The sequence below is a fragment of the Schistocerca piceifrons genome, chromosome 1 (assembly GCF_021461385.2).
Source record: "Schistocerca piceifrons isolate TAMUIC-IGC-003096 chromosome 1, iqSchPice1.1, whole genome shotgun sequence".
Lineage (NCBI taxonomy): Eukaryota > Metazoa > Arthropoda > Insecta > Orthoptera > Acrididae > Schistocerca > Schistocerca piceifrons.
The window spans coordinates 31,669,736-31,696,014 of NC_060138.1; the positions used below are offsets into that span (position 1 = coordinate 31,669,736).

General features: G+C 40.6%; 1 protein-coding gene across 2 annotated transcripts in view; it reads right to left on the minus strand.

The window, feature by feature from the left end:
* The window catches only part of LOC124787489 (cystathionine beta-synthase), a 167,667-nt gene that overhangs the window by 31,337 nt on the left and 110,051 nt on the right, over positions 1–26,279 (minus strand). For both annotated transcript variants that reach the window (XM_047254343.1, XM_047254344.1), the window contains exons 5-8: positions 21,967–22,181; positions 19,256–19,535; positions 19,066–19,158; positions 11,562–11,739 (exon numbers count right to left, since the gene is read on the minus strand). In XM_047254343.1, the coding sequence (XP_047110299.1) occupies positions 11,562–11,739; positions 19,066–19,158; positions 19,256–19,535; positions 21,967–22,181 (766 nt within the window). The remainder of the gene's footprint in view (positions 1–11,561; positions 11,740–19,065; positions 19,159–19,255; positions 19,536–21,966; positions 22,182–26,279) is intronic.

Genomic DNA, 26,279 nt, shown 5'->3' on the forward strand with positions numbered 1-26,279 from the left:
GTTAACATTGAGTATAGAGTTAAGTGTCAGGAAGTCGTTTCTGAAAGTATTTGTATGGAGTGTAGCCATGTATGGAAGTGAAACATGGACGATAACCAGTTTGGACAAGAAGAGAATAGAAGCTTTCGAAATGTGGTGCTACAGAAGAATGCTGAAGATAAGGTGGGTAGATCACGTAACTAATGAGGAGGTATTGAATAGGATTGGGGAGGAGAGAAGTTTGTGGCACAACTTGACTAGAAGAAGGGATCGGTTGGTAGGACATGTTTTGAGGCATCAAGGGATCACAAATTTGCATTGGAGGCAGCTTGGAGGGTAAAAATCGTAGAGGGAGACCAAGAGATCAATACACTAAGCAGATTCAGAAGGATGTAGGTTGCAGTAGGTACTGGGAGATGAAGAAGCTTGCACAGGATAGAGTAGCATGGAGAGCTGCATCAAACCAGTCTCAGGACTGAAGACCACAACAACAACAACATTTTAGCTCACTCTCTCTCAGTCTGGTAGCAACAGCAGACAGGTGTATTGTTGAGTACTAGTGCTACATAATGTATTATTATTGTGAGGAAGTATCTTTAAAACTTCACATCAATATGGTAATGGCATCATAATTTTATTATTTAATTATCATACTATGAATCACAAACTAAATGAAATTCTGTAGCCCTAAGGCTTTAGCATCAACCAAGAGTAGACCATGATTGGGTGTTTCCTGCTAAGAAGAGACCGACAACAACAATCCATTTTGACTGAAGCCCATGAAGACTAGGAATCTTGAGCCCCCAATAAAAGGAACATGAGATTTGGCCATTATGCTCCTGGACAAAACAGCTTTGTTGAAATATTTGAATCTGTATGAGAAGACCACATAATAGTGAGGAAAATATAAAGGAAATATCAACTGTGACTTAAAACTGACTACATGACATTGGAAAAATATATATAAGAAGTTTGTGCTGTTGTAGACTTTAAGAGAGCTGAGGCCACACAAAACAGAAATTAAAAATTTAATACCACTAATTAGTGCATGCTAAAGAGCTTTTTTTTTTTAGTAGAAGCTTTGAGTGTAATGGCTGACAACCACCACAAGACAAGCATTGAGCATTGCTGAGCATCAATGGCTGAGGAAAAAAGCCATTAAGGAAAGTGGTATGGAATTTTTTAATTTCAGAATTGGTGAAGGATAATTTATTTGATGCACTTATAATAATAAATTTGTGTTTTTCTGTGTTTTGAGAAAAATATTTCAAGAATGGCTGCTACACAAGCTGACATCACTGCAAAGCTCAATGACATTTTTTTCTTAAAAAAAAAAAAAACTGAACTGAGTTAGTGTCTTCTGAAGTGACGAAATAAATTCAGTTTCAGGAGAAGTTAGCAAAATAAAACATTTTGGAAGAAGTTAGCAAAATCAAAGATATTTTGGAAGTTTATAAGACCAAGGACATAGGGAAAGTGACCAATATTTTTACAGAGGCGGTAGGCAGGTTCAAGAAATGGACACAAGAATAGAACAAACATATGGAAGTAATGGTGGACACAAAATTTACTGAATGGAAAAGGCTATTGAGAAGGCATTTAACCAGTACAAAGCAGAAACAGATCAAATCTAGAAGAATTTATAGATCAGAAATTTGAAGAATATGAAAGCAACCCCAACACCAAGTTCAGTAAAACTGAAGCGAAGGTAAATGGCATAGCACATGCAATAGAAACATAGTTGAAAAACATGAGTTCAATTATAGCTTATAAAGTGGCTGTATCAAATTCCATGGGACAAATGAAGATTGGCATCCAGTCTATGCAAAGTAAATTAGACAAACTAAAGAGTAAACAGAAAAGTGAATGGCAACCTAGTTCCACAGAATGTATTTTCAATTGACACAAGCCCAGATGTCGCACCACAACAGTCCGCCCCTGGTAGCTGAGATGTCAGCACGACGGAATGTCATACCTAATGGCCCGGGTTCGATTCCCAGCTGGGTCGGAGATTTTCTCCACTCAGGGACTGGGTGTAGTGTTGCCCTTATCATCATCATTTCATCCTCATTGACATGCAAGTCACTGAAGTGGCATCAACTCGAAAGACTTGCGCCAGGTGAATGGTCTACCCAACGGGAGGCCCTAGCCACACGGCATTTACATTTATTTTTTACACCACAACAGATTGGATACAACTTCATTAGTTCACATGCATGACCAGAGTCAACTTTGTTTCAGTCATTGATATGAGGGATTGAAGGCCCTAAACTAACTACTTACTTAATGGAAGACAGTGTGCTAAGACACCAGCACTTTGCAATATTCACATTAGAAAGGAAAGATGTACATCCAATCACGTTCATAAAAGAATTTTATGGAATACCTGCCAGAGCTGAGTGACAGCCACAAAATTAAATTTTTGCGTGGATTTGTGCAAGGAGATGCGGCATTGTGTGCTGCTGAAGTTGCAGATATAGTTAACAATAGATATGAGTCTGAAAAAGCTTGTCTACAAAAATACTGGTCAAAGGAAATACAGGAGAGATTAAGCAAGGAAGTATTGAATCTAGAACTATTTAATCTACATCACAGCAGTCACCAACACTATTCTGAAAAACATTTGAATAAGGTTAAATACTGAGAACAGGAGATTTCACAGAGCATCATCTTGAAAATTTTAAAGAACCAGCTCTCCAGAGGGAAACTTTTAACAATACTTGACAAAAATTCTAGAACATTTCTCTCGTTTAGATTCTCTGGATATGTTAGAAGATGATCAGACATACCACTGAATACCAGCGGCAGCCAACATATTATTATTGTGAAGGAACACCTTTAGCACTTCAAGTAAACCAGGTGATTGCATCATATGTTTGTTATAAGATTACCCATATTATGAATCATGAACTAAATGAAATTCTGTAGTCCTAAAGCTTTGGCAACAACAAAGAGTAGAGCCTGACTAGACGTTTCCTGCTAAGAAGAACCCACACAACAACAAGAAAGTGGTAAGAGTTTCATCAATATCCATTGAAGTTCATGTAGTTGAGCACCCAGCAACAAGGAACATGAGACAGCAGACAACATCAGCGCTTGTTCTGTATTGTATGAAGGACACAGTCAGTTGTCAAATAGCTATGCCTACAATGACCCAGCTTTGTTTTAGACTGTCTGGTGTTTGTTATTAATATACATGCAGTGTGAAGCTAATAACAACTCTGGCTATGTTTACCAGGACCTACTGAAAAGTGGAGTTGAGGACTTTACCTACCACGCATTTACATCTACCTCTACATCTACATGATATCTACGCACTTCACACTTAAGTGCTTAACAGAGGGTTCAGCGAACCACCATCAGTCTATTTCTCTGCCATTTCATTCCTGAACAGAGTGTGGGAAAAATGAGCACCTCAATCTTTCCATGTCAGCTTTGATTTCTCTTACTTTATTATCGTGTTCATTTTTCCCTGTTTAGGTGGTCATCAACAAAATATTTTTGCATTCGGGGGGAAAGTTGTTGATTGAAATTTTGTGAAAGAATCTCGCCACAACAAAAAACAGCTTGTTTTAATGACTTATCATCCCAACTTTGGTGAAGAAATTTTGAGCAACCATGTTTAGTAACTCTGCTTTAGGGGCACTGTCTTACATCACATTACTGCTGCTATTGTACAGAGAAGATAGTGATTGTGTCTTGGCTGCTGGTGTACTTTGCACATGAACAGAATCTCTTTAGATTTTCTGCCAAAGTCTTTCATTGTGAAAACTAGCAAAAGCATCTCACATTTAAGTCCACATTAAATTTTGAGCTTCTGTAAAGCATTACCAGTCTTGATGACTTGTGTTCTTATAAACTTGGCTCACTTTTTCATTATGTTCATGACACAATCACATTCAGTGCCAGTACTATGGATCTGAAGCTTCTTGAACTTTGTAAACAACAACTGTCACTGCTGTAACAGCAACAGCAACAGAACAACTAAAACTGCAACAGAAGCAACAGCAAGAAAAAGTATGCTGCTATCCTGCAGCTCATGTGTCAGCAGCAGCTACATCATCAGTCAATGGTTAAGGCCATGGCCACTCCCCTGAGACTTCAGAGAACACACAAGTACAGCTCTAACACTCTGATCAACACTGTCTTGCTTAAAGCATTCAACATTAACAGGAAAATGCTTTGCTCCTGTCTTCTAGCAGTCATTTATACAAAATGGTACGGGAATATTGAACACTCACACACCACAGTGATTTATCTTCCTCTGATCTGTGTGCTCTGATAACCGAATACAGTCACCTGATAAACCTTGTAGCAACTATGCAACATTATTGATTCAAGATATGGTTGTGTGCCTACCCACAACAGGAAAGTCAGGGCTATGGCATTAACCACATCTGATCATAGCCTCAGTGGTGTTCTTAAGACAAATCTTTTGAGGTTGCTTCTAAAGCTCAGCATACATTCACTAATGAAATTCGAGTATTAAAAAGTAGTCAGTAGTAGTCATCAGCTGCAGCCAGCTGGTGATTCTAACCCATCATCTTTTTCTTATGTCTCACTTGATTTCAGGATTGTCTAAATCTTCAATGTATCGTGAGAGGTTCAATCATAATTACTCCATCTCAGCATTGTCTAAACCTTTTTTTAAATACTAAACAAAGTAAGACACGTGTCAGCATCTTGGCTCAGCTGTGCCGCAAAGGGTTCACCTACTTGTTAGAAAAAATTCCTCTGCTTGGTAAATTACAACTTATATCTAAGTACAAAAATGTTGAATGAATTCACACTAACATTCTTAGTTGCAGAGGCACCTAACATTGCCAATATTTTTGGCTTATACAGCTACACAGCATTTGGTTCCAAAATAATGGACTATGTAAACTAAGTGTCCAAAGCAGTGTCATTTATTGATCTTTATTCTTCCTGGGCTACCGACAAGATTTTAGAAGCATCACTTGGTTACGCAAACTATTTTACTGCTCACCTTATATCTATGAAGCCACTGACAATGCCAAAATTTTGCAGAGCTCACCTTCTACCATTTGCTGTTAGAGGCACTGTTCACATTGAGCCCTCATGGTTTCAGGAACTAGGAGTGGTGTCCCCAGTATGGACCAGTAAATGAATGGTGCCAATGGTTGTCATTAAAAAATCTAATAGGCTCATATGCACTTGTGGCATTTTTAAAATAACTCCAATGTTCAGGCAAATATTGATCTCTATCTTATACCAAATCCAGAGGCTTAGTTAACAAATGTACTCGACAAGGCACAATATTATTCAAAAATTGATTTGAAACATGAGTATCTACAACTCCAAACTAGATGCTGGAACAAAGCAGTTACTAGTTTTAAATACACTATTCATCATGGTTCAGTATAATTGCTTACATTATGGGACAGTCATACTACAGCAATACAAGAGTAACTGGCACATAGTATTCCGCAGAGCTCTAACTACTTATCAGACAGTATCTCATACTTCAAGCACCTCAGTAACCTTGAATCTCTTTCCTAAAAGGCTCTCAGAAAATGGCTTACATTTTCATTAGAAAATTGCAGCTTTTTTGGTTTCAGCTTTAAATACATGGGGCATATTCCTAGCAGCAAAGGTATTAATGCCCATGCAAGACCACATCAATGTGATGATAAACTTGCCAGCATGCACTAACATATTGATCTCGTCCTCCCCAAAGACCAGCTACACACTTCAGTTCACATTAAACCTACCAACAAACAACAGTACTTACATTTTGACAGTTCCACCCTTCCCATGTCCAACGTTCCCTCCCATACAGCCACGGCATCCAAGGCAAATGTAATTTTTCGAATGCAGACTCCTTACAGCAATACACCACCATTCTCACATAATTACCCTACCAGCCTCGTTAAAAAGCAGATTTCCCGGGCCATCACATCCAACCATGGTACTGCTGATCTCTCCACAAAACCTCTTTGGAGCACACCACTGGTGACTCAGTATTGTCACAGTCTCGAATGTGTTAATCAGCAACTCTGACAGGGCCATGACTTCCTAAAATCATGCTCTGAAATGAGATCCGTTCTGTCTGAAATTTTGCTCACCACACCTAGAATAGCTTTCCGTCGCCCTCCCAATCTCCGCAATATTTTTGTTGGATCCTATGCTCCTTCTGCATCCATCTCCCTACCCTATGGCTCCTACCACTGTGACCATCTCCACTGCAAGACTTGCCCTATGCACCCTCCTACCACCACCTATAATAGCCACGTAACTGGCAAAACATATACTATCAAAGGGAGAGCCACCTGCTAAATGACACATGTTATATACCAGCTATTATGTAAACACTGTTCAGCCTTCTACATCAGCATGACTACCACCAAATCATCAGTTGGGATGAATGGGCATATGCTCTACAACATGACATTCAAGACCTCGGTGCTTGTTTCACCACACGTCCCATCTTGATTCTTCTCACAGACACAAGTTTCTCAGAACTCTGCAGATGGGAACTAGCCCTGCAACATGTCGTTGGTTCTCACCACTCACCGGGCCTTAATTTGTGTTAATTTCCTCCATATCAGCTTTTTTTCACTGTAACTACTCTTCCCTTTACTGCGTTTTAGTTTTCTACATCTTTCATTGCCTTTCCCATCTATTTTTCACTGCCCCATCCCACCTCTGTTACGTACAATGCACTTAGCTTCTTGCTCTTATTAACTCATGCACAATGTTTTAGTAGTTATCCTGGTCTTGCATATTACCCCGTATTCCACCTTTAAGCTCTCAGGTTTTCAAATCTCATCCAATGCAGTCCCCAACAATCAGTCTTTCCTTCTCACCCCGCATGGTAAATCTCCCATGACCTGTGGTTCTGGGTAATTTTCCCAAAATCTACCCAAAAGCTTCAAATCACAACAGTCTTTTACGCGTGTTCTGCCACACTTGGTGAGTAGATTTTTTATCTGTCCAATTAAATAAAAATATGAGATTGGGGTGCTTCTGTCCCACAAACTGTCAGACAGATTTCCAAGATCAATTAACTTTGATTCTAAAATACCAGGTGCCTTGTTCATGCACCCACACTTGGCAATGATGGCAGGAATTTACATGCCAATATTGCAACTGGGCATCCACTGAGTGGTGACAGGTGGACTTTTCACATGAATTACATTTTATGCTCCACTGTACCCATGGTCGTTGGCATGTATGCTCTGCAACAGTCATCATAAGGGTCCAGGCCAGAGGAGACAGCATTATGATATGAGGAATGTTTTTGTGGCACTCTTTGGATGATTCCATTATTCTGGAAGGCACAATGGTTCAACATAAGTATGTATCTATCTGATCCTGGGCCTAATCTCAATGAGGAACCACCTCAGGAGACATTGGCAGCATACCAGGCGCCAGCACTTCAAACAGGCTCCAGGGTATAATCCGGGAAAAAATACAAACATTTAAGACACAACAGTGGGACCAGAAACTCGAAGGGCTGGACACCACGTGACCTGGCGTGTGGCAGCTGGCCCGACACTTCACCAGGGAGAAACTGTACACCCCCACATTACAAGGGCCCGCCGGACCAGCATATTCTGCGGAAGAAAAAGCGGAACTGATGACCCTCACACTCACAGCGTCATTCACACTGAACCTGGATCCCTCAGACCCAGCGTTCACACTTGCTACGGACCAGGAGGTCACACACATCTTGGCCCAACCAGCGCGCAACATCATTCGACAAGCTAGTACAGCTGAAGTCAAATGGGCCATCATGCATACCACCACTAGGAAGGCCCCTGGTCATGATGGCATTCAAAACCGTGTCCTCCAGGAGTTCACGGATAAAGCTGAAGACTACCTAACACACATCACGAATGCCTACTCAAGCACCAACACTTCCCCGCCTTTTGGAAGATGGCCAAGATCCTGATGTTCAGGAAGACGGGGAAAGACCACTCCCTCCCACAAAATTACCGACCCATCAGTCTGCTGAGCGCACTCAGCAAGATCGTTGAGAAGGTAATATTAAAACGACTCACCAGGCACTGCATCACAAACGACATCCTGAGACTGGAGCAATTCGGTTTCAGGAATCATTACTCAACAACACAACAACTCCTCCGCGTCGTTGAATACATAACACACAGATACAACACAAACAAAGCAACTGGGGCGGTGTTCCTGGACATCGAAAAGGCTTTCGATCGTCTATGGCACAATGGCCTAATACGCAAACTTAGCGACGCAGGGTTCCCCAATGGGCTCGTACGTCTCATACACTCATATCTCACGGACAGGAGATTCAACACCGACATGCAGGGCAAACAATCGACACGACATGGTATCCAGGCAGGAGTACCCCAAGGAAGCATCCTAGGGGCCTTACTGTCTAACCTCTACATTAACGACCTCCCAGCTACACACAACACGACGGTAGCAATCTACGCGGATGACACCGCCATCCTTGCACAAGATTGTAAGCTGTCTAGCATTAATTCACGACTACAGACTGCACTCAGAACGGCGGAGCTTTGGCTGGTGAAATGGCGTGTTAGAGTAAACGTCGACAAGTTCGAGGCTGTTCTGTTCACTAGAAGACCAAAGCAACTGCGCAAACATCAGCACTGCAACCCAATAACACTACACACACGCCCAATACGTTTCCGCGAAAAGGTCAAATACCTCGGTGTCTGGCTGGACAGGAAACTACTCTGGGGGGACCACATTCAAGATGTGACCAACAAAGCAAACGCGAGGCTCAAACAATTCTACCCTATGCTTAACAGCCATAGCACACTGAACAGGAGGGTGTCTAGGTCCATGTAGATGACACTTATTCGACCCATGATGACATACGCAGCCCCTGTCTGGGGATACGCTGTGCCAACTCGCCTGCGCCATCTGCAGCTCATACAGAACAAAGTACTCAAAATCATAAGCAACGCTCCGCGCTACACACGCATCGCGGATCTTCACCGGGAATACCGGCTAGATACTATCTTGCAGGTATTCCAAAAACTCTCCACACGACTGTACAATAACACGAGACACTCGTGCAACCTGTTTATCCTTTCTCTGGGTAACTACGACCACAACCATAGATGGAAGCATAACAGACCAAAAACACTACTGGCTAGGAACTAAACATCTATGGTCCATAGAATGCTAACACGACAGTACTGGTGAGCCCCTGCAACACCGTTATTACTGGAAACCCCAGATGTTCGACCAGCCGAAAAACAGGCAACCGCAGGGAAACTGTACTGTACACAGCACGCAAACCAGCCACACACACACCCTACACCGTCTGTGAGCCGATCTATGACTGATCGCCCACTAATCTACAACAACCTTGAACTGTTGCAGGGATGCAGCAACTGCAGCAAGCGCCGCAATGAGCTCCAACAACGACAAAGGTAATGATGCACGATACCTCGAACTAACATAACCACACCTTGCATGCACTGTCGCAGATAGCAAGCCGCTACTGCCCTTACTACCCGTCCTATTGTCGCAGAGGTTTTTTTCCCTGCCTTGGCACTTTTTTCCCTCTGCCCTTACAACCGCTACCCTTCGATCGCTTTCGTCCACTTTCTGTCTCCTGATGGACCCTGTTAATGAGTAATCTTACCCATACGCATGGATAACATCACAGCCCGCATCCTGTGACTCCTGATTCAAAAACTAACATGTTATACGGAGGTGACAGTGGAACTTTTGGTTTGGTCACGACGTTGGTGTGGGCGTGGAGGGGCCCCATCCTCTTAAAAATTGGGGGTCATATTCACCCCTACATGCAGCTTGGTTTTTCCACAGGTCAACAGCATCCACCAGCAGGTCAATGCAATGTGTCACACAGCTTACAGTGCACAAGCATGGTTCAAAGAGCACCAGACTCCCTTGATTTAAGCCCAATTGAGAATTTGTGAGACTATTTTGATCGGGTTGTTCATACCAAGAAGGCTGTAAGCAGGATGATAACTGTGGCTCATTATCAGACTACTTTGATAACAAAACTGGACTGGAGCAAGGTAATGCACTATCCCCACTTACCTTCAACCTCATCATGGAGAAAGCAGTAAGAGAAATCAAGCAAGCAACATCATGATAACCAACCACATATACTGGCCAATGCAGATCAGAGTTTTTAATATGGAAAAACAATGGTGAAATTGAAATGCTGTTCAAGAAACTAAACGAAACCACAATGAAAATTGGTGTATAAAAATTAATGAATAAAAGACAAAATACATAATCAGACAAAGGGAAAAAATGAGTACAAAACAACGTAATGATCTTCATATAGAAAACTACACTTTCAAGAACAGACTGAACTTCAAATACCTTCGTGTAAATATAAATAGTCAAACAGATGTCAAATGCAAAATTATACTATGGAATGGAAACAAAGTTTACTTTTTCCTCCTGACAAGTAAAACTAAGCAGGAACTCTACAACATAATCACCAGGCCAGTGCTGCTATATGGAGTAAAATCATGGAGCATGAACAAAAGAGAAGGGCACCAACTCTCAGTATCCGAAAACAGTGTGCAGAAAAAGTTTTTGGCTAGCATTTGAGCAGGCCACACAAAGATGGATTTGGAGATCCTACAATGAACTAACTAAACTAGCCTGTCAATTCTTGGAAGCAAACATCAGCAAAAAGAGCCACTTGCAATGGACAAGCAATGTTGTCAGAATCAACCTTTACAGAATAGTCCCTCAAATATATGGCAGGAAGATGGATGACCAAGAGGTAGAGGCAGAATGAAGCCGAATGATAGGTACCGCTGAATGGAAGGAAATGGCAAGAGACAGGAAGAACTGGAGGTAGATAGTATGACCGGCACAGAATGGTCATGTCCCAAAGAAGCAATGGAGTGACTGAGTCCACACCCAATCTCACAACATGTATAGACACATAATGAGACGTGGAAAAATGACAAAGTACATTCTGAACATACAACAATAAAAAATATAATTTTTAACATATAATTTCTGCACTTTTCCTCTCCTTTTTGAGTCAACCTATAGGAGTAGATGATTTACATTATTTGCAGATGGAAGATAAATGCCAATTTTTATGAGACCTGGAAAGTAGTTCATCAATAATGTGTTTATGTATGTTGTCAAAACCCAATAATAAAAAAATAAAAATAAAAAATTCCACACGAAGTATCAATATCTATTCTTCTTCATCCTCATAATGTCATATTTAAGGAGGGTAATCTTGGTCAATATATCCACATCACAAGGAAACATCATACATGACAAATTGCTGGTAATTAATTATATTAAACTTTGTTACAACAATGGTCACACACAATATTTGCAATAACACAAGGAAGAAGAAACCAAATCAAAATATTCCATAAAAGATAATCCATCACACTTAAAATTCATATCACGCTTAAAATGCATAAAAACTAAATGGTATAGAAAACAGTCTGCCACCTAGTTTTTGGAAAATTTGTCAAGTCAAATTCATTGCAGATATTTAATCAATCTGGTCTAGCCTCTAATACACCTTTATGTAATTTGCACAATATGTAAATTCACAAAATATTTTCACAGATGGAACTGTTACGACTGCTTACCAATGCTGACTGGAGCCATCATCTTCAAAAAATTCTCTTGCCTGCATCCACTGGTCACTAACAAACTTTGTCATATAATTTCGTAGCCCATCAGGAAGTAGTACCACACACCGCTGGCCTTCCTTTAATGAAGCAGCAGCCTTCAGAGCCCCTGACATTGCTGAACCACTGCTCCCACCTACAGCAAATGAGTTTAGTACATTCAAATGATCAAATAAAATTGACTCTTAAGTGAAAAATTCATAGATAAAAATGTGCCTTACACAAGACAGTATTCTACTAGACAAGTAAAGCATTGCCTTTCATCTACCTACACACCATCCAGCCAATTGTGGGATGGATCTCTCATCTAATGTAGAATGTGAATCCTGATAAACTTGGCTGTGTTTAGATGCACAACTTACAGTATCACAACAATGCAAAGTTGTTGATAGAATGTAAGTAATTTTCAAGATAAAATTGTAACCTGCTTAACCTGCAACAGAGTCCATGTGATCATTCCATTTCATATCCCTACAAACTGTTACACCCAGGCAGGGCTTACTTTAAGCCAGAAAGTGCCAGAATGGCATTCTAGCACCTAACAGGGAATTTCTGTTTTTAACTCACTGGAATAAGTCAGAACAGGAGTTTTAAAACAGTAAACATGTATAGTATTCAATCACAACATAACCATAATTTGCCACTGTGTCAGCACCAGTGAATGGATGATCAACGTGATGCGATGGGCGGAGCTATGGGGCAAGACACTGTGTGTGTGTGTGTGGTGTGTGTGTGTGTGTGTGTGTGTGTGTGTGTGTGTGTGTGTGTGTGCGGGCTCGCGCGCGTGTGGGGGGGGGGGGGGGGGGGGGGCGAGTGAACCCAGGATAAGTTGAGCTCTACTACAAAGTTGTGATCGGTACATATCGCATATCACCTTTTGCTTATGACTGAAACTTCAGCAATCCAGCAGCATGGTGATGTCACACGTTACATGTGTCAATGAGAAATAAATAACATAAGGAGTGTTTGAACATGAGCATCTGTATAATGTGCATGTTTCTTCCATGCTGTAATTTATGCCATAGCTGCTGATCAACTGTGCATATGGCATATGCACGGTCGAGCCAATATGTAAACATCATCATTCCGTAACGTCCATTTGGCCATGGTGCTCAAGACGTTTTCATCTCTCCTTGCCCCGTATCCCCTGCTAGAACACTGTTCAACGCTCAACATATCTTGGATTACCTATACAGTACAGGGGAGCTAGTATGTTATACAGGTATATACCATTAAGTTTTGTCTGTGCATGTCTGTCTGCATCAACACATCTCCCAAATGAAGCGTCCAATTTTAATTAATATTGGACAGATGATCACTGAGCAGCTGCAGTACATCTGTTTGAATGTTGCAGCTGGCAGCAATGGGAAATATGGCATCATAATCAGAAGACTACCGACTTGTGCCAATTAGAATGGAGTAGAACTAGGGAGCAAAGTGACACTGCTATGGGGAATAATGGTAGCAGCGTCTGTTTATATTAAAGTTTATGGTTTTATTGTTTTGATTACGAAAAGTTATGTTTTAAAAACCTAAATTTCGTAACAGTATTTTCTAAAGAATGATTTCTCATTGTAATTTTTGTCACAAGTTTTCAAAAATCAAAACTTGTGATTTTTGTGCCTGGAGGGGGGAGCGGAGGGGGGGGTAGAGGGGAGGATGGGGAGAGGGGGTGTGATGGTTTGGTTGGAGAGGTGCATTCCAGGACCTAAAATTTTAGAAATTTTGTGCTACACCCAGATCTTTGTATGAGCTGACTTCTTCCAGCTGTGACTCATTGACATTGTAGTAATACAACAATACAGTTTTTTCCTTTTGTGAAGGGCACAATTTTATATTTCTGAACCTTTAAAGTGAGCTGCCTATATTTGCACCTCTTTGAATCCTGATCACAATGTGACTGAATATTTGTGCAGCTTTTTTCAGACAGTATTTCATTATAGACAACGAATCATCAGTAAAAAGTCTGAAGTTAACTGCTAATACTATCTACTAGGTCTTAATATACATGAACAGCTGGGGTCCCAACACACATCCCTGTGGAATGCATTTCAGAAGTCAAGAATTGTTGCATCCCCCTAACCGCCTTGATCCATGGCTTGCACGATGTCAAGTTAGACAAGTGAGAGTTGGGTTTGTGTGACTAATGTTACAGAACCCATACTGGTTGGTATGGAGGAGGTCATTCTGCTTAATGTAACTCAGTCCCTTTGAGCTCAGAATATTTTTTAAGATTCTACAACAGATAGATGTCAAAGATATAAGATGATAGTTTGGTGGCTTACATCTATTAGCCTTCTTGTAGATGATTGTGACTTAGGCTTTTTTCCAACCAATTGATACAGTTTTTTCTTTGATGGATCTACGGTATATTATTGTTAATAGAGGGGTGACTCAGCCACAAATTCTGTATAGAGTGTGGTGGGGAGTCAAGCAAAACACACAGTTTCATTCAATTTTAGCTTTATTAGCTGCTTTTCAATGCCATTAAAATTAATATCTTTATCAGATATCTTTGCAGTGATGCAAAAATTAAAATGGGGAGGTGGTGCTCTTGGATTTCCTGTTTGTATAAGAACATTTGAAAATGGAGTTCGCGTTTCTGTTTTTGTTTTTGTACCACCAGTTTCAGTTCTAGTGTCATCTGTGAGTGTCCTAACATTACACATGTGTTTAATTTAGTATTCCTCTGTCTATAGTCCCATGCTTTGTTTTACATCTATTGTACAGTAATCACTCTATCTTAAGAAGTTTTTTTACAGAGACTGTATACCATGTACAGTAACTGCTTTCATGAATTGTTCTACTAGGTACATATATATCCAATGCTTGGTCAACTATTCTTTTAATTTTTGGCCACAGTTCCTACACATGCTCCTGCACGTAACTGAATGCTTCAACTTGCTACAATGGTGTTTAGAATAGTCAACTAGGTCAGTTTCACATTTTCCAATTTATTTCCATTATATTATTGCAATGGATGTCTCCTGTTGTGAATTTACATCCAATCAAATAACCTCACAACCCGAATCCTCCCACCACCCCCAAAAACCAGCCACAAATGAGTGTCGCCTTTGTCCCCCAGTACCACCTCGGACTAGCACAACTGAACCACATCCCTCAACAGGGCTTTGATTACCTATCATCATGCCCTGAAATGAGAGACATCCCACCCCTCCTAAAGAAGTGTTCCATTGCCAACCCAACCTCTACTATGTCCTAATCCATGCCTATGCCACTCCCAATCCCAACCCCTTGCCACAAGGATCATATCCCTGTGGAGTACCCAGGTGCAAAACCTGCCCAATATACCCACCCAGCACTTCCTATTCCAGTCCTGTCACACGTTTATCCTACCCCATCAGGTGCCAGGTCACCTGTGAAAGCAGCCATGTCATTTTCCAGCTCTGCTGCAATCACTGCACAGCTCTTTATATTGATATGACTATCAACCACCTGTCCACCAGGATGAACAGCCACTGCCAAACTGTGGTCAAGAGCAAAGTAGACCACCCTGTGGCACAGCATGCAGCTGAATGTAACACACTTGATTTCAGGGTCTGCTTCACTACCTAAGCCATCTGGATCCTTCCCTCCACCAACTGCTTTTCCGAACTGGACAGATGGGAATTATCCTTGCGACACATTCTCTGCTCCCTTAATTATCCTGGTCTCAACCTATGATAACATACTGTCTCCACACCCTCCACCCAGTAGGCTCCACCCCCTATGTCCTATCATCTCCTCCCCATTCTTGTCTCCCAACCTATTTATTTTCAGTCCTCTGCCAATGCATCCACCCATATTTCCCTGTTCCTCTCATTTTTTGTTCCTTTTTTCCCCCACCTCTCTGCCCCATAACCTCTGACACGGCACCTGTTGGAGTCAAGTCCCTGCACATTCCACCAGACTGTTTGTTTCTCTCCCCACCCATACACTACAATCCCTTCCTTCCCTCTTCCTCTTCTCCTTCCCCACCCCCTTCAAATTGATGCTCACTTCCCATGTGATGTTGTATTTTGCCCCAGGATGATGGAGTTGGCAGTCTGTGTGTGTGTGGTGTGCTTGCTTTTGTGTGTGTGTGTGTGTGTGTGTGTGTGTGTGTGTGTGTGTGTGTGTCTTTACTGACAAAGGCTATGGCTGAAAGCTACATGTGACTGTCTTTTAATCATGCCTGTCTGCTAATTGATGTGTCTTCTTTACAGTAAGTATCCTTTCCTAAATTGTTGATATTCCTACCTGGAGTTTCCATTGTTTAATCAAATACCTTGTTTACTAGCTGAAAGAGGGAAGTCTAAAATGCAACTTATAAACATATATAACAATCCCATTTACTGTAATTGGGTAGATAAAAAATCTACTCACCAAGCAGTGACAGGAGAACACACATATGACATTTGCAAACCTTGAACTGGGGGAAGAGGGGTGAAGGAAAAGGACTGGTGAGGCTTAGGAAATGCGGAGAGTTCAGAAGTCACACAGAACCCCAGGTCATGGGAGACTTACCAGATAGGGTAAGAATAACAGACTGATTCAATAAACAAATATTCTGGACTATTATGCCATGGTCAGGTGGATTTTCCATTAAAACCCAACATTTCTTACCCATCTGTGGAGGACATATTCAAGGGGGTCATAACTTCTTTGAATGATTGAGTACACCCTGGCTCACTACCTTCTTACAGCAAATACTTGTTATTTGACAGAATACATGTGCTAAGCAAACAAAGGAACAAACATTATATAGCCTCCTTTAGCCCCTCTGTAGATATAGGAAGCTCACAGTCCTCCCAAAGGTTCCAGTGAGACCACCAAGTCATTCCACCCCATAGTTAGATGCAACATCTGTGTACTGAGCTGAAAATGGAGGATCAAGTAGGTGAACACAGCAACCCAGCTTAAGGCTGACAGCTGACCAGTGCCACTGTTTCTAGCCGATGCAGGCCATCACTGCAATTGACTAAGATGGACTTGTCATCATATGGCCATGCCTCTCAAAGAGGCATGTCCAGTGCCAAATGGTCCTCTCTTTGCCTCATTCCACTGTTAGCTCTGGCTACCACCCACAGAATTTGTCAAGTCACCAAGTGAAGTTAGCCTTGTTCATATACTACTCTAGTCATCTTTCACACTCTCGTTATGCCACGCAATTTATTATATTTGCTTCTACCAGGATGTGATCATACTTTATCTGATATACATTAATCTCTACAGTTTACTGTGAAGTAAACATTGTCTCACAACAGCTTACACATGACACCCAATAAATGAATAACCAAAATCATCATTCTCTTAGAAATAATTCAAAAATTTCATTCACATATTCTCTACTATTACGCATAAGATAATGCTAAATAGAAAGATTAAGAATATCTTGACAGTTAAGAATTTCCTTACGTTTATGTATTAGAGATGAAACTGTAGGTTTAGAACAAAACATTATGTGAAAGCAATTTGGTCTACAAGATGGAACTCTAGCATCTGTCATGTACATACATACATACATTCATACATACATACATACATACATACATATCCAGCAGCCACAGTCCCTGCAGACCACATGCAGCTTCCACAAACAACCTCCATTCCTTTCTGTTTCATGCTCAGTTCTGCCAGATCTCTTCAGTCCTCAGGGCTGCCAGGTCCTTCACCAGACTGTCCATCCAGCACTGTCTTGGTCATCCTATGGGGTGCCTAGTGTTCATTTTCCCCTCAAGTGCTTTCTTTGTCTGTCTTTCTTCTGGCATGTGGGCTACATTGTCTGCCCACTGGATTCTTTTGCTCTTTGGCTTCTGTAGTATTGCTGATTGCTGCATCAAGATGAGGGTTTCCTCATTCCTCCTCTTCTCCATTCTCCTTTACCTGAGATTGGTCCCCATATCGACCTCATTATTTTCCTTTCAAATATTAATAGTTTTTCCTGTTTGTATTTTGTCATGCTCCAGGTTTGTGAACCATATATGACTGTGTTATGGTTTCTCATCTTAGTAACCTCAGGCCACCTACCTCAAGAAATTCTTGTTGCTCTTGTCTTCTTCCTAATTGCATGGACTCAATTTTATCTTGATTCACTCTTAGCCCAACCTTCTGTGCATAGTTGTCCATTTCCTGGCAGATATCCTTCAACTCACGGATTGATTCACTTAGCAGTAATATATCATCTGCATATGCAAGACAATTTAGATTATCATCCATCTGTATTCCAGCCCATTCCTGTTGCTTGCATTCCCTTACTACTTTCTGTAAGATGTTATTGAACAGAACACATGAGAGAGCATCCCCTTGTCTGAGACCTGTCTCAATCTCTAACTTTTCTGAGGTGACCCTTTAGAAACACATAGCTGACATTGATCCATCCATACAAGTTTACATCATTCTCACTAGCTTCACAAGGCTTCTGAAATCACACAAGGCATTGTATAGACTATTTCTGTGGCGCTGTTGTACATAAGTTGAAAAATCAACAAACAGACTACAAATATTTTTATCATATTCTTAGTGTTTTTCAGACAATTTTCTTATGATGAAAATGTGATCTAAAGTCAATTGGTTGGGTCAAAAGCCAGCAATTTCTAGGAATGTTTGTAATTAGAACAATGATAGACTGTACCTTGTAGGTTACATTCAGAAAGCTTACACCTCTGTAGTTACCCCATTCCATTTTGCTTCCCTTCTTGTATATTGGGCACATTAGGGCCAGTTTCTATTCTCTTGGCTATGTCTCATTTACATCGACTGGATAAGTTTATATCTTTCTAAGTGCAAGCTTTCCCCTCCTCCTCTGATTAATACTATTTCCTGGGACCTTGTTATTTCTGAGTTTTTTTTTTTTTTTATCACAATCTTCACATCTTCTTCAGTCACTTCTTATTATTCTTCATCTTTGTTGCCATCAGAGACCAAGAGCACTGTAACCAAGACAGAAGTAAAAAACCTATTCAAAACTGCCCTAACATACTGTCCCTGCAGGTCACTCTTGTGTCGTCACCACAAGCATTGATCACTTATGAATGCACCAAAAGTACAGTGGCTCAGACACTCTCAGCAGCTGGAGATTAGCTGCAGCTGATTACATAAATATTTCCAGCGATTTTAACATCATGGAAATCAACAGATCCTTCATGTGTTGGCTTACATTCACAGAAAATCATATACAGAAAGAAGTATTTTTCTATTTAGCAGTATTTTCCAATAACAAAATTTTACAGTGGGAGGTCTATATCTAATGCTTGTTATGCTAAAGAACCGTCTTTGATGCTGTGATACAGTTTGTGTGATATTGCAAATATACATCATTCCTGCAGTAACTGTTATCTTTGCTTGGTCACTATTACAACTTCCTACAACACTCCTAGTGGAATTACAGCTGCTCTGTAGGTTGCAAGCATTAGACCAAATGTGGGGATCCACTTGTATGTACTAGTCCTTAAAAGTTATTTTGTGTCCGAGCACTACTCACCACAAAGTAGGCCTTCTTCTTTTATCAGCTGCCTTGCCATGACAAGTGATTCCTTATCATTTGATTTGACCCATCTATCCACCACACTTCGATCTGAAATGATATTCCAGTCAGCAAAATAACAAACACAAGCACAAGTGATAAAGTACCTTTCATCAGCATTAAAATATATACATATATATATTTGTACCCAATACTGTGGGAATGAAATCATATCCAATTCCTTCCACTTCATAGAAGGTAACATCAGTCTTGTTCAGTTCAGCTGGTTCAGCTAGGATGGAGCCTTCAGGATCAACTCCAACAACAATGCAGTTGGGACATTTCTCCTTCAGCTTACGCCCAACACCTGAGATCGTGCCTCCAGTTCCTGCCCCCATTACTACCATATCAACTTTTCCATCACATTGTTGTAGAATCTCTTCTGCCGTCAGATCATAATGTGCTAAAGGATTTCCTGCATTCCTGTACTGCAAAGATATTATTTAAAAATTACTGTTCAAAAATTTTTAAATTCTGCAGATACTTTTATAACTGTATGCATGATGTGTTGCTGAGCCTAATGCACATTCAAAATGTCTATAATCTAAAACTGTGTAAATGAATGTGCAACAGCTCATTAATAGTTACACAGTTTTCTATAGGCTCAGTGACACATCATAGTAACTGATATGCATGCACAATTTATTCTGCCACTAAAGTAAAATGCTCACAACAAGAAAATGCAGCTATGAAAATAGTTAACATGTAATGACTTTTTAAAGAAAATTGAGTGAACTCTATTTTGAAGAGACTGGCATACTGTGAACAACAAATAGAAATGCTCAAAAATAATCATAAAACTGAAAGCTGTCCACAAATTAAGATGAAAGTAAAGCATAAAATCAAGACACAGTTCCCATTTGGGAATTCGTTGGTCATATTAACGTGCTGTAGTAGAAAAGGCCAATATATCAATTGGCAAATGGTGAAGAACTTTTCAGATACAGCATTATCCTTCAGAGTACCTGTTTATACCATGTAGACAAGTATGCAGGGTATAGTAAGCAGCATAATTCAGCCAGATATATGTAATGTCGGTCACAGTTGCCACTGTCTGCTGCACATATTGTGATGTTTCGTATACTGTTCAGTTCATCTATCATGTTGTATGATTGACTGTGACTCAGAATATCAATAATAAACTGATGCTGTAAGTTGTAAGGATTCACTTGCATTAGTAATTAACAAAATGAAATTAATATCTGCCCACAAGCTCATTGCTCTTACTTACCTTTCTTAAACAGAAAATTAAAAATGCAGTTTACTTGATTATTCCTCATGTTTCAGCAAACAATATGGACTTGAAAGATATTGTTATACCAGTGCCAAAGTAGCCCCTGAGGGGCAGAAACCCATATTACACCACAGAAGACGAGGTTGTCTATGCCGAAGGCATACCAAAAGCACCATGGTAAACACCATTTACATACAGGATAATGGAAACATATCTCGAGCACAAGAGTCCAGCCGAACTGCTCCATGGTCACCAGCCTTGGACCCTACTCTATCTCCTCCTCCTGCAGGTTGGACCTCGCGCCCTGCCAGGCGCTTCCCGATATTCATCTGCCTCCAAGGTATGAGCTCGCAGTTTCGGTCCCTGGCCCAGCTGGCTTCCAGGGGGTCATTATCCGGCCCCATGCTCAACAAATGTTCGACATACACCTGGATGACAGGGTAGTTTTGTGTCACTGCAACCAACTGTATCTTCGTTTCCTCGAGCAGCCGCAGCCCCAAATGCCGGCTCCTGTCTCACTCCCATCACTGGTCCCTTCTTTGGGGCCTACGTTGATGCCCTCTCCTCAGTTGGTGGATGATCTTCCCGGAGATAGCCAGCAGATGCCGACTGCTAGCACTGCGCCGCCGCATGCTCCGGACCCGGAACAACTCCGAGACCTCCCCCTGAACCCACTTCCTGGCCCTTCTTTGGCACCGCCTCAGTTGGACAACACAGACGTCCCCATGCCACTTGCTCAGCCTGACGTCACCTCGCAACCGCCACTGCTGTGGTTTTCCAGCCGCCTTGCACGGAAAGTGGTGCCCTACTCTCTGGGTACCTCCGCCTCCTTCAAGAAGACTTAGCTGCAGATCAGCCTAAGGCACCGGGCTGTATTGGTACTCTCTCCCCCACAGTCGCCCGTGCCACACCAGCTTTTCCAAGGGGTTATGAGTGTTATACTGGAGCCAAGGTAGCTACTGAGGGCCGGCAACCCATATTACACTACAGAAGATGAGGTTGTCTATGCCCAAGGCGTACCAAAAGCACCATCGTAAACACCGACCATTTACATACAAGATAATGGAAACAGACATTCCGAGCACTACTTCCTGCAGGGGGAGCTCAAGCCACAGCCTGCAGGAAGTATCACTACACCAAAATCAGAGTGGTTGGAGACAGCTATTTAGGGGCTAGAACCAGCCCAAAGTTCAGTTCACGCTGGATGCCAACTTTGTGTACTGCGACCATTGAAGATTACGTCTCTGTCTCTGAATTGGACTGTTGCTAGTTGGTGTGTGTGTGTGTGTGTGTGTGTGTGTGTGTGTGTGTGTGTGTGTGTGTGTGTGTGTGTGTTACCATGAACCTTTGTGGAAAATCAAGTTTTGTTTGCCTCAATTAGGAGACTTTTACTGGCATCGTTGTTGTTACCTTTCGTTTGTTGTTCAGTCATCAACGTTGTGAACTTACATCAATAAAAGTTGTGTTTGTGAAAAATTGTGAATTGTCAGTCACACCAGCTATCTTATTTCATAGCATAGTGCTAAAAAAAAAAAAAAAAAAAAAAAAAAAAAAAAAAAAAAAAAAGGGAGTAGGATTATTACTCTCAAACAGAATCCAAATTGCTTTATTTTTTTTTTCCTCACCTGATCCAAAATAATAGAATTTGGTATTTCTTTATTCAGTCTTTGTGCAACAGCAATCAGACCCTCAGGTGAGTCAAAAGATGCAGCTGTTGGAGTTCTTATAATTTCTGCACCAAGAGCTCTCAAGGCATCCACTTTTTCATTTGACATTTTTTCAGGCATTACTATTATGCACCGATAACCTTTTACAGCTGATGCCATTGCCAAACCAATTCCTGCAAACAAATTCAAATCTTATACAACTGTTCACAGTATCCGACATGAAACATCAGAAAATTTTAAAAATTCAGTGACTTCATTTCTACCATAGTTTAATAATGTGTAGATCACATATGTACACATATCACAAGTATAACACAGTCTGTATTAAAATGGCCTTATTCTTCTCAAAATCTCACAGATATTCTGTAAACTGGTGTGGCTGGAAATTCCAGAAGCCTTTTTTAGTCACAATACATTACAAGTATCTCAATCTGTGCATCTCAAAAAGTAGCTGCTTCCTATTTTTCAGTGCTGTATAGCTAAAACTAAATATGTCACAACATATAGGCATCAGTATGTCATATGACAGCTTTGATTCAGTATTTATATTCAGGTCTTGTTTGGTATCATTGCTTGAAACATCACTAACTGATCACCCCCAACCACCCGAGTCGACTATCACAGCTGTAACAGGTTCTTATTGCACTGAATAATCCTGGACACAATGATCTCCTGAACCAGTTCCCAAGCTGACAAAAAATTTCAACATTCAATTTTTGTGGTTTTCTTAATCACACTGTCACAGAAACAACTCATCAGACATTTTTAAATAAGAAGACTATTACCACTGGAGTATCTACACATCTTGTTGAACAACATGAATTAAATAAATCTGGTGCATAATGGAGACAACAGAGTAATTCATTGTAAGTTTCCAAGAAGTCTCTCAATAAATGGTAATAATGACACCCCACCAGAAGAAAAGTAAATCACTTTTCAAACAGACCATATGCTAATCATATTTATACAATTGGGAAACTAATAAAATCTGCTATGTAAACACCTCTTAGCCATAGAAATCTTCCACTTCAAAAGTAAATTTTCATTAATAATACTACTTAAGTCTGAGAATGCAAATGTAATTTCTTGTGAAGAATATTCCATCATATCTCTGTTCTTTTTTGTTATATTCCACATCTGCATTTACATACCTACTCCGCAAGCCATGTTACGGTGTATAACAGTAAATGAATTAAAGTGCTGGAATGGTAATTCTGTATTGGGGCATTACTGCCTCTGAGGTGAAGTTTTCACTTCTCAAGGGGATTGTGGAACTAAATTGGGTGGTGGTGGTGGTAGGAGGGCAGCGGAGGGTGGCATTGCAGTGAAAAGGGAGCTTTGGTGTAGGCATTCTGTGTTTTCATTAGTCATGCTTATAGCTATTAACAGACAAAAATTAACATGAATTTAATTTTGTAGGTGTATGTATGGTAATGCAATACAGCTGACACTAACACAAGGTGTACAGTGACAACGGTAAGTAGCGGTTGAAAGAAACAGATCACAGATGTCAGGCAGTTAGCTTGGACAACGGTCAACATAAACTCATTCAGACATTAGTCAATTGGTGTCTGCATCATAAAGTTGTTCTTGATTGAAAATGTCAGTTTACGAGCCTAATTCTAGTCATTTGTGGGAGGTGTTACTGTTTTGTTTCAATATGAAGAAAACAGCGGCTGAGTCTCACCGAATGCTCTCACGTATGTGTGGTAAGGACGCTATTAGTGAAAGCACATGTTGTGAGTGGTTTCAACATTTCAAGAACAGTGATTTTAATGTTGTAGACTGGCATAGTGGTGGAAGACAGAATGTTTTCGAAGATAGAGAAGCCGGCCGCTGTAGCTGAGCGGTTCTAGGAGCTTCAGTACGGAAACACACTGCTGCTGTGGTCGCAGGTTCGAATCCTGCCTTGGGCATGGATATGTGTGATGTCCTTAGCTTAGTTAGGTTTAAGTAGCTCTAAGTCTAGGGGACTGATGAACTTAGATGTTGTCCCATAGTGCTTGGAGCCATTTGAACAATTTTTTTGAAGATGCAGAGTTGGAGACACTGCTGAGTGAAGACTCGGTCAAACTCAAGACGAATTGGCATGATTAGGGGGAGTGACACAGCAAGCCATTCCAAAATGTTTCAAGGCTATGGGCATGATTCAGAAAGAAGGAACTTGGGCCTTGTGTGAGCTGAAATCAAGAGACTGTCTGTGAACAGCTGCTTCAGAAGCAAAAACGGAAGGGATTCGTCATCGCATTGTGACTGGGGATGAAAAATGGGTTCATTATGATAACCCTAAATGCAAAAAATCATGGGGATATACCGGCAATGCTTCCACATCGATGGCCAAACCAAATATTCATGACTCCAAGATCATGCTCTGCATTTGGTGGGACCACCTCGGCATCATGTACTATGAGGTGTTAAAACCTAGTGAAACACTCACAGGTGCTTGTTATCGAACACAATTAGTGCGTTTGAGCAGAGCATTACGAGACAAACAGCCACAGTACAGCGAGAGGCATGATAAAGTGATTTTTCAGCATGACAACGCTCAACCCCACGTTGCAACAGAGATCAAAACATACTTGGAAACATTAAAATGGGAAGTCCTACCCCACACGCCATATTCTCCAGACATTTCTCCCTCTGACTATCACCTGTTTAGATCAATGGTGCATGGCCTGGCTGACCAACAGTTCCGATCTCATGAAGAAGTCACAAATTGGATCAATTTATGGATCGCTTCAAAAGATTAACAATTTTTTCGACACAGGATTCGTACACTGCCTGAAAGATGGTAGAAAGTAGTGGCCAGTAATGGAAAATACTTTGAATGATACATGTGTAACCAATTTGTTTCATTAAAGCCTCAAATGTTGGGGAAAAAAAGGTGGAGCCAAAGTTGTACACCTTGTAACATTGATTAAAATGATATTTCTATTGCCAGCTGGTTTAAAAATGAGACCAATATAACTTAAAAAGTTGTACAAGTACTAAATGCTTTTTATTTTTCTAACATTTATTTCATGTTGGTCAATAGCCAAGTGTCAGTCTTTCAATTGAACGCCACTTCGATGAGTTTCCCGTCCTTAATATACTCCAGTTGTTCAACCAGAAAAATGGAATCTACAGTTTAGCATGGAATCTAAACCATGTATTATTACTGGCAACTCTTCACATGATTGAGAGTTGAAGGCCAGTTTAAAGATAGACTGAAAATTCCCATAATCTGGCCGGAATTGGATCCTGCAACCTCTCAGTTTGTAAGCATACACTTTACTGCTACACCAGCAGGCCCAATTTTCTAACAGTTAATACTTCATCTTCTACAAGCTGCTGTAACATCAGCAAGTGTTCTGTCTAGGATGTTGTATGAGTGCACAAAGTGGAGTAACTGGGACTAAGACAAAGCTGTAACAAAGAAGTCATGAAAACCAATTTAACAGTGTCCATTTCTTTAGCAGCAGCAAATCCCCAGTACTTGCACTACTGAGGTGGCATGTGTGTTGTGGTATGTTGGGCCCATATTTGGTGGAGTCCAGTGAAAATATTTGACATCCCATTAGCAGTATAACCAACACACTTTGAAGCATGTTTTCTCATAGTGGCTAAGAAATAAAAGTGTCATACATATTCAAACACTGCTTAAAATATGGATTCAAATGGACAACTTCCTTTGTGTTCACTTGTGAAAAATCATTTTCAAATGAAGCTGCAGAACATTCTAGAGGAAGTGATCACTGAGGAAAACTGCCGTCTAACAAAGTGAGTCAGTTTATTTCATTTTTCCATGCTTTAAAATCTAAGTTTGAAAAAGGCAAGATTGTAGCAAATTATGTGAATAATCTACTCTCAGCACTGACAAAGGCACCCTTACTTCCATGAAACTTCATTATTAATAGCGGAATGAAGCGAATCACTTACCAACACTTATATTACTCACAGTTAAAAGCATTGTCAATAATATGCTGGTGCCTGATGCATATCCCATAATTTGTATAAATTTCTTTGAGTAATGAAACTGTTTTGAGAACAATGGCATTTGATTGGTAGTAAATATTTTTTAAAAACAGAATTTGCAATAAAAATTTATGTATGAATAGCTACTGACACAAAGCATTGCTGTCAAGGAATTGTCAAGTAATGGCAACACTGTCATTTGTCAGAAATTTGACCACCAAGTTGAAAGAGATTTTCCTAAGGAAGAATATGGAAGTTTTTTTCAAAGGGAAAAGAAATATTCCACTAGCAAACAAACTGCATGAACAACTGATGGA